At 41.1% G+C, this 17,997-nt stretch overlaps 2 protein-coding genes across 2 annotated transcripts in view; both read left to right on the top strand.

Annotated features, from left to right (window-relative positions):
• Positions 1–12,021, top strand: part of tead4 (TEA domain transcription factor 4) — a gene marked incomplete at its 5' end in the record, with an annotated part of 36,056 nt that extends 24,035 nt beyond the window's left edge. Inside the window, 8 exons of the mRNA XM_026172254.1 lie at positions 1,392–1,526; positions 1,843–1,886; positions 2,155–2,216; positions 2,389–2,519; positions 3,081–3,254; positions 7,121–7,261; positions 8,690–8,842; positions 10,913–12,021. Coding sequence (XP_026028039.1) covers positions 1,392–1,526; positions 1,843–1,886; positions 2,155–2,216; positions 2,389–2,519; positions 3,081–3,254; positions 7,121–7,261; positions 8,690–8,842; positions 10,913–11,026 — 954 coding nt within the window. The remainder of the gene's footprint in view (positions 1–1,391; positions 1,527–1,842; positions 1,887–2,154; positions 2,217–2,388; positions 2,520–3,080; positions 3,255–7,120; positions 7,262–8,689; positions 8,843–10,912) is intronic.
• A 1,948-nt stretch (positions 12,022–13,969) lies between these two features.
• Positions 13,970–17,519, top strand: mansc4 (MANSC domain containing 4). Its single transcript, XM_026175319.1, has 3 exons — positions 13,970–14,491; positions 14,565–14,699; positions 16,392–17,519. Exons 1-3 carry the CDS (start codon positions 14,272–14,274, stop codon positions 17,225–17,227), a joined length of 1,191 nt encoding a protein of 396 aa, XP_026031104.1. The 5' UTR covers positions 13,970–14,271; the 3' UTR covers positions 17,228–17,519.
• The last annotated feature ends 478 nt before the right edge of the window (positions 17,520–17,997 follow it).

Here is a 17,997-nt window from a genome sequence, read left to right as displayed (position 1 = left end):
AAAGTATCAGAACTGAGGTGCCGTTAATGCGGTGATATTAATCAGCTTGAGCAGTAACAGATGGAAAAGGGGTGAAAATATAATTACCCTATATTATTTTCTTTCATACTGAAGAAAAAAGCGCTGTCGTTCACATTCCTTTAAAACAAATACACAAATGACCAGCTATCTTAATTGCACCCTCTAATTGGTGCCGGTTTTAAATGCGATGCTGGCACATTTCAGTGAAATGTGAACATGTTTCCCCAAAGCCCGAGGCTTTCTGTGCACGCCTGTGAATATGATGATCCAAACACAGTTTTCAGGAAATATATGAATCCCTGCATTATTACTGCCAGGTATTACATTTATTAAGTGCCACAATAAAAGTGTTCCGAGTGGTACGCTGAGCATTTACACATCCCTGTCCCCCCAGTACTTTCTCAGTTTGCATTTCTCATCCGCATGCGCTCGCATAGTCGCAGTCACAGCAGGCAACAGGACTCTTCCTCGCCTTGGATGGTAGCCACGAGGGTTCAGCTGGCAGGGCTCTGCGCTGGTCACAGGGTTGGCCCCTGTGACAGGCCTTTTTTAAATGCGTCTTTGGTGTAACTGAGATCCCTGCCACATGTACCCCCCATATTTCAGCTATGCCCTTGTGTTAGCCAGTTCTGGGAAGAAGAATGCACCCCGTGGCCTTGCCCATTTGGGCTTGGCGGCAAGTGCTTGTAGTCCTCTGTGGTCTGCGGACTGCTGAAGGAGTGGATTCAAAAACAAGAGCGATATCACTTTACAGTATTCCTCATAGTTTAAACATTTTGTCCTTTATCTCTTTTTAAAAAATCCTTTTTGTGACATTAGAATTTACCAGTTCTGGGATTGTTATGGTAAGCAAATCAAATCAAATCAAATCACTTTTTATTGTCACATCACATGTGCAGGCACACTGGCACAGCACATGCGAGTGAAATTCTTGTGTGCGAGCCCCACAAGCAACAGAGATGTGCAAACACAACAACACAAACGAGCAAAATACAAGAATGGCCAACCTGAAACTAATAAATATATGTACAACATATATCAACATATCACCCCGTTGCCTGCAGTGACTTAAAGTATGACCTCTAACAGAAGCTAGTTGTCATCACTGGCTTGCCCCTGCCAAAGCAATAAACTTAACTCTTGACCTAAAGGTCCTTGACTGTAATATCACCTTCTCTGCAGCTCTCTGACTGGCAGGGATTCACCGATGATGCAAGCTGGCCTCTGCCTTTCATTTCCCCTTTTAGGGCTCTGCTTGTGTTAGTGGAGAAGTAGGACGCAGACTTAAATGGAGTCTGATGAGTGCTGTCCTTTTGCTTTCTACTGTCTGTTTAATCTTACTCGTGCTCTCTCGTCTTCTGTCTCTGTAGGATCAGGCTGCCAAAGACAAGGCCCTCCAGAGCATGGCCACCATGTCATCAGCCCAGATCATATCGCCCACAGCCTTCCAGAACAAGATGGCTCTCCAGGGCCTGTCTCGGCCAGCTTACCCCACTAGTGGTGGGGTGAGTCTTCACGTCTTCCTAAAACCCTGAGCAGTAGCACAGAATCCATCAAGGATTCTGTGGGTTTAATCCAAATGTTTTAAAAATCATATACTCGTACATGTATATCATATTCTGGTAGGCGAGTTATTTGGTGAATTCAGATTGTCTGCTTACAATTTTTACCTTTCAATTGTGAATAAGGAAGCTTGATTTCTTTTAAGAAGCACTTGTCAGCTCAGGCTTACATCTTGAATACATAATAAGCACCTCAGTATGAGGATTACTGGTATGATGCAACAATTTAATGTACTTTCCCTTCTTTCTGTTTTGTAAGTTTTGGCACGGGGCACTTCCAGCACAGCCAGGAAGCCATGAAGAGTAAGTAGTTGCTGTCTATCATTAGTTTCTCATGCTATAAGTTTATTAACCATCAGATAAATTTCACCTGGGGAATTCATCTCAAAGCAAATGAAAACACATCAGTGCAATTATAAAGAAAAGTCTTCAGCTGCCTGACATTCAGCATACCACTCTAGCTCCTGCGTCTTTAGAGGTCAGGTGCTCCAATTAGTAAATGAGAAGGGGTCATGAGGCCAAGACGGTGCATAATGTCTCTCCCCCTCTCTTGTCTGTCTCTTCTCTCCAGCATTAAGCCCTTTTCCCAACAGAGCTATGCCATGCAAGCGTCTGGCCCTGCCCCGATAACAGGTGGGTGTTGACAGAAGGCTGTCGTGTCAGCAAAGTGCCGAGACAACCCAGCTCATCATAAAGAGCTTGCATAATGCTCACACAAATCGCAGCAATTTTGCTGCATTATCAACTTTTACTCAAGTCACAGTCAAACGACACGTTCACATGGTTGCGGCCTTTCCTTCTGCAGTTTATGATAACACACAGGGGCTGTCCATGTCTCCTGGTGCCCCCCCTTGGCAGGGTCGAAGTATTGCCAGCTCCAAGCTGCGAATGCTGGAGTTCTCCGCCTTCCTAGAGCAACCTCAAGACCCGGAGACTGTAAGTAAAGTGGATCCATCAGTGGTTTAGTTAGCGTTATTATTACCATAGTTGAAACAAAGGCTTACTCTTAAAAAATGAAAATGAATAAATAAAAAAATCCTGCTCACTTCATTTACATCTGACAGTGGTCCTTATACCTTGATTAGGAAATATTTTTGTCCTATAAACAAAAGTAAAGCTACAAATTCTGAAGGCAATAAGTAACTTTTCTGCTACTTTTGATTTTATTTTATGGCAAAAGCCGATGTTAAAAGCTAATCTGGCAATTGAAAACTGCATTGAACTATCCAAGTGTGACTGCAACTAAAAAAAGATCATGAGATGATCTCAAAGAATACACACAACACATCAGATGATCAGGAATGTTGCAAGTGGAAAGAAAAAGGGTGGGACCCTTGAGACAGGTGATGGGATATCACAATGAAGGCGATCAAATGTAGCGGCTGGCTTCTTATAACAGATGTCAGATAGCAGCCAACAGAGCTCGGCATTCAGCAAATGAAACATTTGCCATTTCTGGATGCGTTCATTTCCTGATATGCACTTTTGTTTCTCCAGTTCAACAAGCACCTGTTTGTGCATATCGGCCAGTCCAATCCGAGCTACAGCGACCCCTATCTGGAGTCGGTGGACATCAGGCAGATCTATGACAAGTTCCCAGAGAAGAAAGGGGGCCTGAAAGAGCTGTTTGACAAGGGGCCACCCAACGCTTTCTTTCTCGTCAAGTTCTGGGTAAAACATTTCTCTGCATTTGTTTTTTTTTAATCTCTTAATAGTTTTATATGATCTTCCCTTGTTTCTTCCTTCTAAGCTCACTTCGTTTATCTCAAACTAATTTCAGATGAAAACCTCCACTGTAATTTTTTACTCCATATAAAGCCCAGTATGATAGCTGTGTGTGGCATGTTTTATACATCATCATATAATCCTCCTGAAGTCAAGAAGGTGAAGTGAGAGTACAGTGAATGCTCTTGTTAATGTTTTGTACCACCTGTTGGCTGTTAATGGCCTTGCGGTGTTAACTGTGTTGAGATAGCTTAAGCATTGGAGTTAAATGAACTTAAGTGTGATTTAGGGCTAGAATGAATGGAAAGTCATGGCTCCCTGACCCGATTGGTGGTTTATATGCCAGCAAAGAAGGCCTTGCTGTCCAACATGCATTTGCCTTGTGCGTATTTGTATATTTGCTTGTGATGTGTGTGTATGTGAGTGTGTGAATGTGTGTGTGTGACAGGAACCTTGGGGAGAGTGGCAGGCCTGATCTTTCACTAGGAGAAATGTGATCCGAGACACCTGTCTCTGCACTATTAGACTGACCAACCCTCATACCCCCTCCTTATATTCTTATTTATAGATAAGCCCCACCAAAAGTGCATACACACACACACACACACACACACACACACACACACACACACACACACACACACACACAGACAACAACGAATCACTCTCATTACCCCCACCATCACACATTGAGAGTGATTTAGGGAATAAAGCATGATAACAAAGTCAGCATAAGATACAAGCAGACGAATAGATGGTAGTGTGATTCCCGATTATCCACTGGAAATCTGAGGAAACTCCAAGTTGAGGACATAAAAATGGGACAAAGAAGGGAGAAAGAGAGCAAGAGACACAGACATTGACTTTGTTCATTCTTTTGATTTGTTTCTCTGGCCATGTTGCTTTAGTATTTGCCTCACTTCTCCACATAATATCAAATAAAAACACTTTTAAAAGGACCAACTCTGAAGTAAATAAATGACAGAAAATCAAGGATGGACAGCCTCTTTGCCAGTGGCTGTGATAGAGCAGGTCATCTGCTAACCTAAAGGTTGGTGGTTCAATCACTGGTTCCCTGGTTACTCCAGTCAAAGTATTATTGTACAAGATGCTGAACTCCAAGTTGCCCTCCAGTGGATTCATCCAAGATAGGAAAATAGAAAAAAATGTGGTAAATGACGACAGTGTAGAGTAGATAAAACAATCGGTCTATTTACCAGTAAGACTTAGTGAGTTTATAAGAATCCAACAACAATATATAACTTGGCTATGGGCAGACAGTTAAGGCTTATGCATTATTTTAGTGTGTGAAGGGTTGTGTGGGGTTAAATCTATGTGACAAACACATCCAAAGCAGAGGTTTTGCTGTCTGAGACAGACGGCAGTGCTCAGTGTTTCCCACTGATGTTCAATAAACAGATCGGCATCCAACAGTTGCCGAATCTGACACGTTGGGGTGGGGTGGAATTACCTTTAAGCTTAAAATGAGTTGAAAGTACGTTTGAGGAGAAGCGTTGTAAACAGCCATAGGTTTCATACAGCCTTGTGTATACTTTCACCACTTTGCTGTGTTGCTTGCATGTTGATGGCTGAGGCAGAATGGAGGCTGAAGTAACTAAAAACAGTCAAATCTTACTGCTTTAACAAATTACTGAATCGTTTCACACAAAAATATGGCCATGTCAAGGTGACATGGTATATTAAAGCGTTAACTGCTGCTGTGTGACGCCTCCAAAGATGCTGAATGTCAGGTTCAAAGTGCCGCCTTGCATCCGATTCCACCAGATGGCTTCGTATGTATGCCATTACCCTTCTCACATGCTTGACTTACATATTATTTATTGTAGACAGATAAAAGACATTGGTGAGTGGCACCATATTGGAAGTAGTTTACTCCAGGGTTGGGAAGAGCAGCTGGTCGAGCTGTGGCATTTGAATCGGGGGCGAGGGGAAGAAGGGGATGAGTAGCCTCGCCATATATCACTGAAAGAAAAGAGAGCAAGACAGCAATAACGGGCAGGAGGTAGAAATAGAGACACAGAAGGTGTGAACAAGAGATAGGGATAGCAGGAGAAATGCTGGGTGGCATTAACCCAACAAGTCACCAGTGAAATATTACTCTCTTGATTCATGTCAGAGCCTGGTGGAGTCAACAGTTATGACATATCCAACTTGCTAGAGGAAAACAAGCTCATAACACTGTCCCCCCCCCCCCCCAAGCCTGTTCATTTTATCATGTCCCAAGGGGGTCCTCCAATTCTCAAGGCATCCATGACAAAACCCAGAAATGCTGCAAAAACAGCTGGGTATTTCAACAGCTACAGTGGAGAAACCCCCAGAAAAGACGCTCTTGGCCATGAGAATAAGCAAAATGAAATCCTTAACACATCTGAAAATATGATAACCTTATTTAAGCCATTGTAAAAGCTGGAAAGAGGCTATTTGGTATCACTGCAGTCATATAGCCACATAGCAGGTTGTGACTTCGGGGTGTGCTGAGGCGCAGGTTGGCATGGTGATGGTGACAGGCGGCTGACCCGTCTCCAAAGCTATGGTATTCTAGATTGAATTTCCAGCAAACCTCCCTGTCGGCCACTCTCTGCCCTGCTCCTCTCCCCATCTTCCTCTCCTTCACCCCCTCGGCGCCCGTGGCCCTGTCCTAACGGATTGTCTCACGCCTTTGAAGTGCAGAGGGAATCTGATTTGAGCTGGCTCTGCTAAATTGTTACACAGCCAGCCTGCCCACCATGATCTAATCAGCCAATTGCACGCTGCTGATTGTAATTGGATGAATTCCCTCGCAGGCTGTTAGGGAAGCAGGGAATGGCAGTTTGAGGAGGGTCACTAGGCCCCAGGGATGAAGACAAATAGAGGAATTACATGAGCCAGGGATGAAGATGAACGGGGTGATGAAGAGATGAGAGGAGGCTGAGCTGTGTCTCAATGGCCCATTAGGAGACAAGAGCCCGACAGGGGAAAAGGTAAAGCAGCTCAGCTGTCTGACAGAAGAGGCGTCACCTCAGTCTGATCCAAAATCTGATTATGCTCACCTCAGTTCAAACTTGAGCCAGTGGGGGGATTAGAGGTGGGTGAAGCTGCTTCATCTGAGAATAAAGAAAGTTGAATCTAAGCTGCCTTTGAACTTGTGAGGCCATATTCTTCTCATAGAAACGTTTCAGCATTCCAGCACTTTTGGTTCTTGCTTATGACAGATGTCAAAATAGTTTCTTTTTCACAATCTATGCAACTTATCGTCTTGCCTCGGGCTGCTACATGTTATATAGATTTTGTGATTTTTGATTAGAAACACTACAAGTCCAAGATAAATCCAGTGGACGCTTCTTGTAAGTAGAGTGAACACAATGCCACTGGAATGCAAAATCATCTTGCACGCTTATACATACAGTGAGGCAGAGGAATTATATGAGCCATGAAGATGAACGGGGTGATGAAGAGATGAGAGGGGAGCTAGGCGGTACATCTTGGCAATCTTTAGGCTGGATTCGACTTGGGTAAATGAGGATCTGTCCTGTAAGCACTTCTTGGCTTACCAAGGTTACCTCTCAAGCTTTGTTGAGCCGGAGCACCTTTGACGCAGAGATCCATAGGTGTGGAAATTTGTAGATTACAGAGCTGTATGAACTGTTTATCCTCAAGTATGTGAATGTGCAGTGTGGTGCATGGGTAGTGCACACATCTCCATTTAAAGGGGCTGAGGTTTGTAGGTCTTTATACACCACCAAGCTGTTTTAATCACCATGGTTCCCTTTGGCCAAGTATATATTAACACATTATCTCTTTCTTCCTTCCAGGCGGACCTTAGTGTAAACCTGCAGGATGACAGCAGCTTCTTTTATGGTGTGTCCAGCCAGTACGAGAGCTCTGAGAACATGATTATCACCTCATCCACCAAGGTCTGTTCCTTTGGCAAACAGGTGGTGGAGAAAGTTGAGGTAAGAATGCGATACTGGAAGGTGTCAAGTGTCATTTGTTATGTCATCTTTTATTAGAGTATATACACTTATGCTGCCATGTTAATGGAATTTTTGCACTATTTTGCATATGTTTTCGGCACAATTTGTTTTTCTTACTTTTTCCAGCCTATTCATCCAAATGTGCCCATTGGGCAAAGAGTCAGGCTTCCTCTTATTTGTTTGGGGTCCCAGTAGAGATGTTATCTAACAGATGTGGCTAACTTCTTGGCTCGGAGCAATGCCGTCTTCAGAGTTTATTAAAGAGGCCCTTTGAAATATTTATGACATGAGCAGAAATGACATTTTATGATTTTATAGCTGTTCCTTTTATGAGAATTGTTTATGAAAAAAACTCTTGTCGGACCAATAAACGTCATATAACCTGTAATTCTAGCTGCTGTCACTCTGGAAATGTACCCAGCAACAGACTGGGATATCTCTACATGCTAGTCAGGACTGAGAAAAATTAAATTTGCAGCTTTTTTGTTAAATAAGATAGTTATGTTTGAAAGATTTTAATCGCTATTAAAAATGTTCTTATTGAGAAGATGTGAATTTCATCCAAAACTAGATTCAGCTGGAGGAATATTTTTAGTCATCAGTGATTCAATTTTTTTGTTGGTGAGATATGAATATTAAATTAATACATTACAAAATGTGACCACTTAATTTTTAAGCAACATTTATTAGTCAGCCATTTTTTTCCTGTAAGTATCATTTTTTAGTTTAGCTGCTTTACAAAACTGACACCTTCCACTTTTCCCATTTATCGGCAGTAACGTATATATTTGGCTCCAATTCAGGAAGTTTGCGTCACCGATTGAATGATGGAAGAGTGATGTTACGACATAAAGAGGTCATGACCACATCAAAAGCCACACTTATCACACTGGGGAGTGAATAACCCCCACCGCAGATTCCAGTCAGTTACTGCTGATCTGTGGTCTGTAAACTGACGCGATTCACAAATTTCCCCAATATGAATAACTGTTATGTTTCCCGTTAACCGTACACAATAGCTGCCCCGCCCCCACTCGCTGCTGATGGATTGTACAATATAAGCACATACACACATATCCCTAGGTAGAGCCATCTGCCTCAATCGGCCACATGATGATATTTAATGGCTTCATTATTTGATTACGGTTGTCACAAGAAATATGTTTATTGTCATATCTGGCATGCCATATGCCGCATTAGGTATATTATATTACAAACAATACTGCTTATCACATACAGTAGACCTAGACGTTCATATCCAATGCATCCATTTGAGTTTCAGTGGCCTATGTATCCCTGCGTTTTTGCAACAGATTTCACATTTCATCCATACATTTTTAAATTCTCTTTCAGTGTGATATATGTTCGCAGATATTAAACTTCACTCGTATGTGTCTGTTCCCCTAGACGGAGTACGCGCGTTTCGAAAATGGACGCTATGTGTTTCGGATCCACCGCTCTCCGTTGTGCGAATACATGATCAACTTTATCCACAAGCTTAAACACCTGCCGGAGAAGTACATGATGAACAGCGTACTGGAAAACTTCACTATCTTACAGGTACCAACTTTCAAATCTGTGTAGTACGTATAAAACTGCAGCTTACCTTTCCCCAGGCTGTTAATGACAAGAAATAAGCTTCTTCTCTTAAGCTGCACTGATATCATATAGTTTGGACTCAAATTATGAGCAGCAGAGTGGGGTCGAAGTATTTCACATCACAACTCAGAAACTAGACTCAAAATAAACAGTTTAGCCAACTAGTAAATACTAATGGAGAATACAAAACTATAATCACTTGTTTTCATAAAATCATATATTTCCACACTACTTCACCCTGGATTCACTTGCTAACTAATTACAAATATGCAACAACAGAAAATAAATTTTGGTTTTGTTTGAGTCGTAATTTAGGCATCTAAATTCTTTTTGTTTTAGTCTAGTTTTAGTTGAATAAATCAAATCAAGCGATTATCCAGCTGACTAAAGTATAAAGTGTAAAAGTTTTGGTCCACACAGTCAGTCTTCTTTTAAGGGTCTTATTTTCAATATCAAATGCAACCTGTTTCTATTCTTATCTTTCTCCCAAGCATTGACATTTTGTCATGTTTTCGTGAGAAACAAGGAGCTTGGAAGCAACTGTTACACCCCCCCCCCCCCCCCCCCCCCCCCCAACCAAAATAAATAAATAAATAAAAAGGTCTACTGTTACTGGGGGCAGATAAAATGTGCATGTCTAACCATAGGTGATTAGTTCTGATTGGATAACTTCCAAATTTGTCCCACCTTTCTATACAACTTAATTAGTTGGATCTCATCTCTCCAGAATATTCAGTCATGGTCTTATTGTCATTGGAAAAAAGGCTATTGACAAAAACTCTACACACACACATATATATATATATATATATATATATATATATCTCAAATTTAGAGTTCTTTTTGTAGACTTCACCCTGCTTTGTAGCCGGTGTGAAACAGGAAATCCGTGGTCTTCAGCTAAGTACTGCTGTGGCATTTCAATTGGTTAACCATGACAGACCAGAAACAGCTGGAACCATTTTAATTTTATGCCTTCTAGTTGGACTTTTCTGAATGAGCCGGTGTGCTCCTCAGTGGATAGTGGGGTGTATTGTCATAGTAACCAGAGGGGCCTAAAAGACAGGGTTTTTAAAAATGTGTTTCTTCTATTGGAGGCTCCATTCCTACACTCCTAGCAAAGGCACAATGACCATATTGAGCCCACACTGATGACTACATGGCAGCATGTCATTAGGCTTCTCAATGGAGTTATTTAGCTCATATGAACCACAAACGTCTCATACACAGATGTTCACATACATATAGATGACAATACACACAGACAATGCTGCAGGGCTGAGCACAATGATGTGACAAAAGTTGCTTTCAGTGCAACGTTGTTAAACATAAGGAGTTTTTTTTCCTGTCATGTTATGCATGTTGCCTTTCCATGAATGCCAAGCAGTACTTTAGATACATATCAGCCTTATGTATAGAATAGCACCATTTCAGCCAAGGGATTGTGTGTCCAGTTACTCATTATTAGTGTGTATGTGTCAGTAATTAGTCAGTATATTTAACTAATGAACCGGCCAGGGAGACTAGTTAGGGTTAGGTGTCTAGGCTCTAAGCTCATCACTCCACATGAATGTGCTACATTTAAAACTGGGAAGCGATAAGTAAATACGCCCTATCCACCATCCCCACAGCCTAAAGGTTGATGCTGGGCTGGTGGAGAGGTTGAAACGGCGAGCACTGATGAAGGGAACTGGTGGCAATGTGATGTCCAAGTGAGCATTGGGAAACTTTACTGCTTAAATCAACTGCCAAATTGGGAGGGTGTATTCGGTATCGGCGTGAGAAGAGGGAGGCATGTTACGTGGGTATGACGCAGTGGAGCTCGAGTTGCCTGCCTAAACTAGCTGGCAGGCTCACTTCATTAGTGATGTAGCAGAAAGCCACGGCTCTGCCAGAACCACAAAAAAAATAAAAAAAGAAGAAGAAGCTATAAAAATCGGTGTTGTCCAAACTGTGGGTAAATTTACATTGTAAGTAAAAACACGACAAACGAAGCTTCACAATATGACACCAGTTTGTGTTTGTCTACAGGTGGTGACTAACAGGGACACACTGGAAACCCTGCTGTGCATAGCCTACGTCTTCGAGGTGTCCACTAGCGAGCACGGAGCGCAGCATCATATTTACAGGCTAGTCAAAGACTGACACGGCCTCTCACTCTGAACTTACCAGTTCTAGACCCATTGTAGCACACCGGTGAGCAACAACACTAAACAATAGACTACTTCCTCTACAAGATGAATTCATACGAGGCGGTCGGGAGCCTGGAGAAGCACAGGCTGTGACGGTTTGTGCAGGAACACAACTACTGCTGAACAAGAGTTAGATTTGGGACTGTGGAAGTTGAAACTGGCTGTGTGTGAAGAGGAGGACCACTGTGTACACTGTGGTTTCTATGCCAAAGGAGCCAAACATAGCTAAGAAGACCTGCATGAGAGAGTTGTAATTGGTGGTGTTTTTTTCCATCTCATTTTTACTAGCGCTTGTTTTTAATTTAGATTCTTTTACACACATGCATGTGCAGGGGATGTTTGTGACAGAGAAGTCTGGCTGCCTCAGGGTGCCATCTAGTGACTTAAATATAAATATATATAAAAATGGGAAAAATAATAAAAGTATACTGAGAATCCCTTATTTGCACATCCGAAAGAAAAAAAATCACTGTTTTTTTGTGCCAATGTTTTGCGATTATGTACAGTGCCACAACCTTCTCTTAACAGAGTTACGTTGACAGGTGGCTAAAACGATTTAAAAGAACTTGTATTCACTTTGTTTGATGTTGAATGTTTCTTGTCTTACTGTTTTTTGATTGAAAACTGTCTGACTGCAACAAAAGGCACATAATAACACTGCTAACTTGAACCAGATTTGGACTTGTAAGCCGATTATCGAAGTTGTCTGCATCTGTAACTTGCCCTGAGGTGTCACATGAAAATACAAGTGTTTCTTACATAAGTCCTCGCTGGTTTTGCAGTATTTCCACTAACTGCTACACGCTGCATAAACGTGTTTAGGAGAATTATAAAATGTGCAGGATTTGACAGAGCTGTCAGAGAGACTTTCCTTTGACAGCTTTTTACAGCTTTCCCAGTATGTTGTGTGCACACTGGAAAGGTGATAAAATAAATATATTGAAAGTTTAAAGTGTGCATAGTAAATCAGTTTACTTTTGGAAGGTGTTGTTGATGAGCACCATACTGTTCTATAGTGGATGAACAGCCTCATGCTGAAGAAAGTCAAAACTAATTGCAGATGGCAGTGCTTTTGCTCCAGTGAGGCCCCGGAAACCAAAAAGTAAGTATTTAAGGGTGCAGATTAAAATGACTGATTAACCTGTTGGTCGTTAATTTTCTCTGATTGTTAATGTAGAGAGGATTGTGTAAGCAAATCATCACATTTAAGAGGCTAAAGTAAAAAATAATTTCAGCTATTTTTGCTAAATAGCTGACCAAAATCATGAATTAGTTATCAACATAAATGTGTAACAACATTTTACTTTCTCTTAGTGGGTTTTTTGGTGGGCAGTGTCACTACATGCTCACAGTTTTAATCACATCCACGTATGCATCCGATATTTTATATTTTAAAAAAAAAGAACTACTACAGCAAGCGCAGAGAATACACTTTTTTAATGTAGTAGAGACACAGATGTTGTTAACAGTAGTGACGATTGCCATCTAGTGGTGTTTTGGCAACATTACACTTTGTTAGTTTGATTTAACTTGGTAGGTTAGAATCGGTGTAAGAAGAAGTGTAGAAGCAAATCACAAATGTAGTATTTCAAGGCGCCATATTTTGTATTGTAAGAAACCTTACACATCATACTCCGATGCTCATGTGACTTTATTAATATGTGAACTCGCACTTACAACTTCTTATCCAGTCCATGGTAACAGGGAGCTGGAGCCTATATATATATATATAAAAAAAAAAACACCCAGCACGCCCCTGCGGGCGGTTTATCCTTCAAGCTCGGGTCCTCTACCAGAGGCCTGGGAGCTTGAGGGTCCTGCGCAGTATCTTAGCTGTTCCCAGGACTGCGCTCTTCTGGACAGAGATCTCCGATGTTTTTCCCGGGATCTGCTGGAGCCACTCGCCTAGCTTGGGAGTCACCGCACCTAGTGCTCCGATTACCACGGGGACCACCGTTACCTTCACCCTCCACATCCTCTCGAGCTCTTCTCTGAGCCCTTGGTATTTCTCCAGCTTCTCGTGTTCCTTCTTCCAGATATATATACATATATGTATATATGTATATATATACATATATGTATATATATATATATATATATATATACATATATGTATATATATATATATATATATATATATATATATATATATATATGTGTGTGTGTGTGTGTGTGTGTGTGTGTGTATATATATATATATATATATATATATATATATATATATATATATATATATATATATATATATATATATATATATATATATATATATATGTATATCATAATAATCTGACAATAATATAATATTGGCCATATTATATTTACATTACCACAGTGAGATGGCTTTAGTGAACATGAACAACATTAACTAATTGTTATTTACTAACTAATCTTACATGACTGTTCAGCACAGAAATGAAGCCCAACTATCATGTTTTCCAGTCCAGTGGTCTCAGCCTCAGATACTCAACTAATCAAAGTGATGTCATGACAAAAATGAATGACTAACAAAACATTTTTCTCCTTCATTTCTGTCAAACAAAGCTGTATGTAACGTGTCTCACGGTTAGTATCATGGTTGCTAGGCAACCTGAACAGCGCGACGAAGAGTATACCGTCCCATTTCACAAGCCTCTCACTTCCGCACTTCTCGTACGCGTAGTGCGCGTGCTTCAAGCGTGCAGACCCTGAATTGGGACACAGCTAGCGTTGAAACGTTAACAGGAACTTTTCTCAATGCGTAAAGGGGCGTGGGTTCTTCTGGGTTAAACCAGATTGCGACAATTATGGAAATGCGCTCAGATATATGACTAAACAGAAAACACATCACATTGTGGCCTTTTCTTTGATAACACTGGAAAACGAATGCAGATTATGAAACGTATTTATGGCCACAGTGTAAATTCACATAATTTGAACATTTGAATATCAACATTTGTTGATTTTATTTGTAAAGTAAGTTGATCCCATTATGTTGGTCAAGCAGCCTAGTGCACTCACACGTGGCACAGCCCTGGACACCTTACGCACGGCTGGGTCTCCACCTCCTGTAGGTGCGTAGTTGTGACACAGCTGGCACCAGTAAAACCAAAGCACTGGCCCCATTTCATGCCTGTCAACTCCAAGTAATCAGCTCCCAAATATGTCGAGGCTTTGTCTTGATTGCAATCTAACATGGTGTGATTTACAATATGCGCAATGAACGCCGCATGGGGTTTGCTGGCGGTTTTCACTCTGGTGTGTCGCGTTGAGTCGAGGTGCTCACCGACCTCCTATTATAAGAACTGCTGGATTAGACGGTTCCCGGGGATTTTCATCGATATTGAGGAATCTCAGAGGAGAGGGGCGCAGCTTTTGAAGCATTATCAAGAAGAGACCGCGCTGAAATGCAGCCGCACCTGTTGCCTTACCAGAAACTGTGAGTTATACGATCATCACTGGTTTTCTCTTCTTTTACTCCTGATTAATCCTCTTTCTGTCTTTTCTCATAGTTTCCTGTAATCTGGCTATATTCCACTATGATACCACTCAAGAAATCTTGAACTGCTTTCACCTCCACTGTCCGACTCTGGGGAGCTGCATTCTGAGTCACAGAGACAACGTTGTTCTCTACAATATCACAAAGGGTAGGTCGCTTTAGTGTCTGGTAGAGGTGGACTTCTGTTCTTTTAATGATATGAATACTGTGCATATCAAATCCTTTTAGATCCTGTTAGATTCTTAGGGATTAGATGTAAATTTGAAATAACAATTTCAAAATACTATATCTTACAGTAAATGTCTATAACTATAGATGGTTCAAATTCTGCATACAGTACTGTGTAAAAGTCTTGAGTCACCCCTGATTTTGTGTATTTTGCTTCCAAGGAGTCAGACTTCCTTGGAATTTGGAAGTCAAGTGGTCTTGAGCAATAGTTCTCCAGGCTTTCTGAAGCCCTTTCAATTTTTTTTTCTTTGGACAGTGGCTGCTTTTCACTCATTTGTTCCTGACTATTTTCATATAACTTTGTGTGTGTCTGTGTGTTAAGGCTCTTAACATTCAAGTATAAAAAACAATACAAACCTCCCCCCAATTTTAAATTGTATCTTTAGCACCTTGTTAATATCAGCCTCTGGCAAACACACATAACATGTTTGAGAGAGGCATCGGTGTAACTTTGCGCTGAACATGGGGGGGTCAAGATCTCCGTCTAAATAAATAAATAAATCTGGGTAAATTCCCAGATGATTAAACATGCGACTATTTTGCTGGTAATAAAGAAAATCAACAGTCTATTTATGCAAGATAATTCATAATTTTATTGGGGGGGGGGGGTATATTGGTTGGGTCTGATCATTGAGGGGGTCATAACCCTCCTGGAAATTACACCCCTGGAGAGAGGTACAGCAGCGGGTGTCTACAGCAAAACATGGACATGATGGTGTAAATAAAAAAAGTACAGTCAGATTTTTGATCCATCATGCAATGCCATCTGGAAAGTATCTTATTGGCAATGATTTAATTTTTTTGCATGAAAATGATCCCAAACTCACTGCCTAATGCAGTCGATGTATACCTGGACAATAAAGTGTACAGTGGAACACTTTTAGTCATGCATTGGCCTTCCCCAGAGCCCCCAACCTTAATGTCACTGAAGCAGGGTGGGATCATCTTGACAAAGAACAGAACTAAAGGCAGCCAACACCCAAAGAAGAGCTTTGAATGTCCTTCAAGAAGTCTGGAGAACTATTGCTGAAGACTGCTTAAAGAAATTACAAGAAAGCTCACTCAGAGAGTTCAGGCTGTAATGGAGAATAAAAGTCATTATATCAAATACTGACTTTTGTTAGACTTGTACAACCACTGTTTTTACCTTGTATACTGCATTTCCATGTAGGTTTACATGTAGGTAAACTGTTGCACCTACTTCACTTACTTTAAAAAAAATGTAAAGACATGAGTTGTTTGGAACTTTTGCATAGTACTATGTAAAAAATATGATTGATCAGTCGATAAAATATTTATCCAAGTGACCAATAGTAGTTAAAACGATCCCCACCAGCGGCAAAGCAAATATATACGACTGAGAATCAAATATTTCTAATATTTCTTCTTCTGATTTTAGCATGTTGCATAGGAGATTCCCAACTTCAGTGAAGTAAATTATCTGAAAATCGTTTTGCTTCCAGCTTTGCTTTTCTTGCAAAAGATGCATAGCATTTGTAGTTGTCACTTATTTTGGAATAACAAAAAAAATCACTCGCTATTAAACGTTTAGATAAAAACACCAGCAAAAACATGAAAAGCAAACAAACAAGCACATTTTTTCGTATTCTAGGTGTGGATCCTGATCTGTTGGTGTTTGGAAAATACTTCACCTCTAACGTGCGTGTGTTACCCCACCACTACAGCCGCAATAACGCCTCAGAGCCATTGCTGTCAGACAAGCGCCAATTTATTCATCCGCCTCCGCCCGTTAAACCCTCCACTACAGCTGGCAGAGTTCATGCCCCCACAGAGGCGTCTGTCATTGCCACCACAGCACTGCAGAGCACCGGTCAGCCTTTAGCAGTTTCCACAACTACGACTGCTGTGCCTTCCACTGAAAAAACTCCCCCATCTTCAAAAAAGTATGCACAAACAACAGCCGCAGTTGTCTCCACCACTTCTCTTCCAGATAGCATTACTCCATCTCCTTCATTCACCACAGTTAGCACTCTGGGCCATTACAATTCCAAGATTCTGTCTGCTTTTTCTACCACAAGTCCACAATCCCCAGTATCCACCCCTACCCGTCATCCCACCGCCACTTTCTCTCAGTTGGCCAGCAGCCCTCCAACTTCTGCAGCTCTTATAAGCTACACAGAAAGCAGCAAGCTGTATCTAAATGAGACCAAGGGCAACCATGGGAGGAACCACACAGTAAGCAACGAGGGAGCCAGTGGAGATGACACCCTACCAGGCCTCGGACATGGGTGGTATGTGGCTGCTGACACCTTGCTGGTTGCTGTGGCCATTTGTATCACAGTGCTGCTGAGCTGCTGTTGCTCTATCCTGCTGGTGGTGAGCTGGAGGGGTCAAAGAAAGAGGATGGGACGCTACAGTACATCATGGAGAGGGAAACGAGGCTCCATGCGTCTGATAAAATACGTGCTGGTCAAGGAGAGCTCCTGAAAGTGAGGATATTTTGTAACATTGTTGAGGAAGAAATCCAAAATGAAAGGACAATTTACTTAGAATGTATATGATTACATAAAGGATTATTTTAGGTTAAAGTATTTTGTTTTATTCTAACTAGATGGGGATGGACAGCTAAGGCAGCTCACCTGTGTTTTCCAGTTCTATAAAAGCTGGACCAGATAAACTGCTTAGTCTCTTTCTGCCACTCCGACAGGACTCAACCTATTTGTGATGTTTATCTGTTGGTTAGATTATGTTAATTAAATTATTTTTTTATTTCTGTAAACCTTTTGTGTGGACTTGCTCCTTATCACCTAATTTGTGCCAATTTGTCATAAATGGGGGCTTGTCCGGGATATTGAAACCTGTTGGTAAGATTAAAGTGTATGCAGTGTTGATGGCTAAGTTTAGCTTATGGTTTGATAAATACTTAGCCTAGTTTGGATATTTAACACTGTGACCAAAGTTTTAGGGACTTCCACACATGAATTAGATTAATTAATTACATACATTAATTAATTTTGAGTTATTTTTTTAGGCGATGTTGGAAGAGAGCAGGATTAATCCCTATTTTTTAAATTGGTCTTCAAACCAAATGTCTTTATCTTTTTGAGTGAGTCTAACCACATGTGTAAGAGCCATGCATCCCATCAGATTAAACTGGTTTATTAGGAGACCAACCAAGTTTTTTTTTTTTTTAGTGAGCCTTGAGGCACCTGTTGTTGTGATTTGGCACTATATAAATAAAAAAATACCATGAATTG

The sequence above is a fragment of the Astatotilapia calliptera genome, chromosome 7, assembly GCF_900246225.1.
Source record: "Astatotilapia calliptera chromosome 7, fAstCal1.2, whole genome shotgun sequence".
Classification (NCBI taxonomy): domain Eukaryota; kingdom Metazoa; phylum Chordata; class Actinopteri; order Cichliformes; family Cichlidae; genus Astatotilapia; species Astatotilapia calliptera.
Note: the sequence above shows the minus strand (reverse complement) of the source record. Positions and strands in the feature narration are given on the sequence as shown.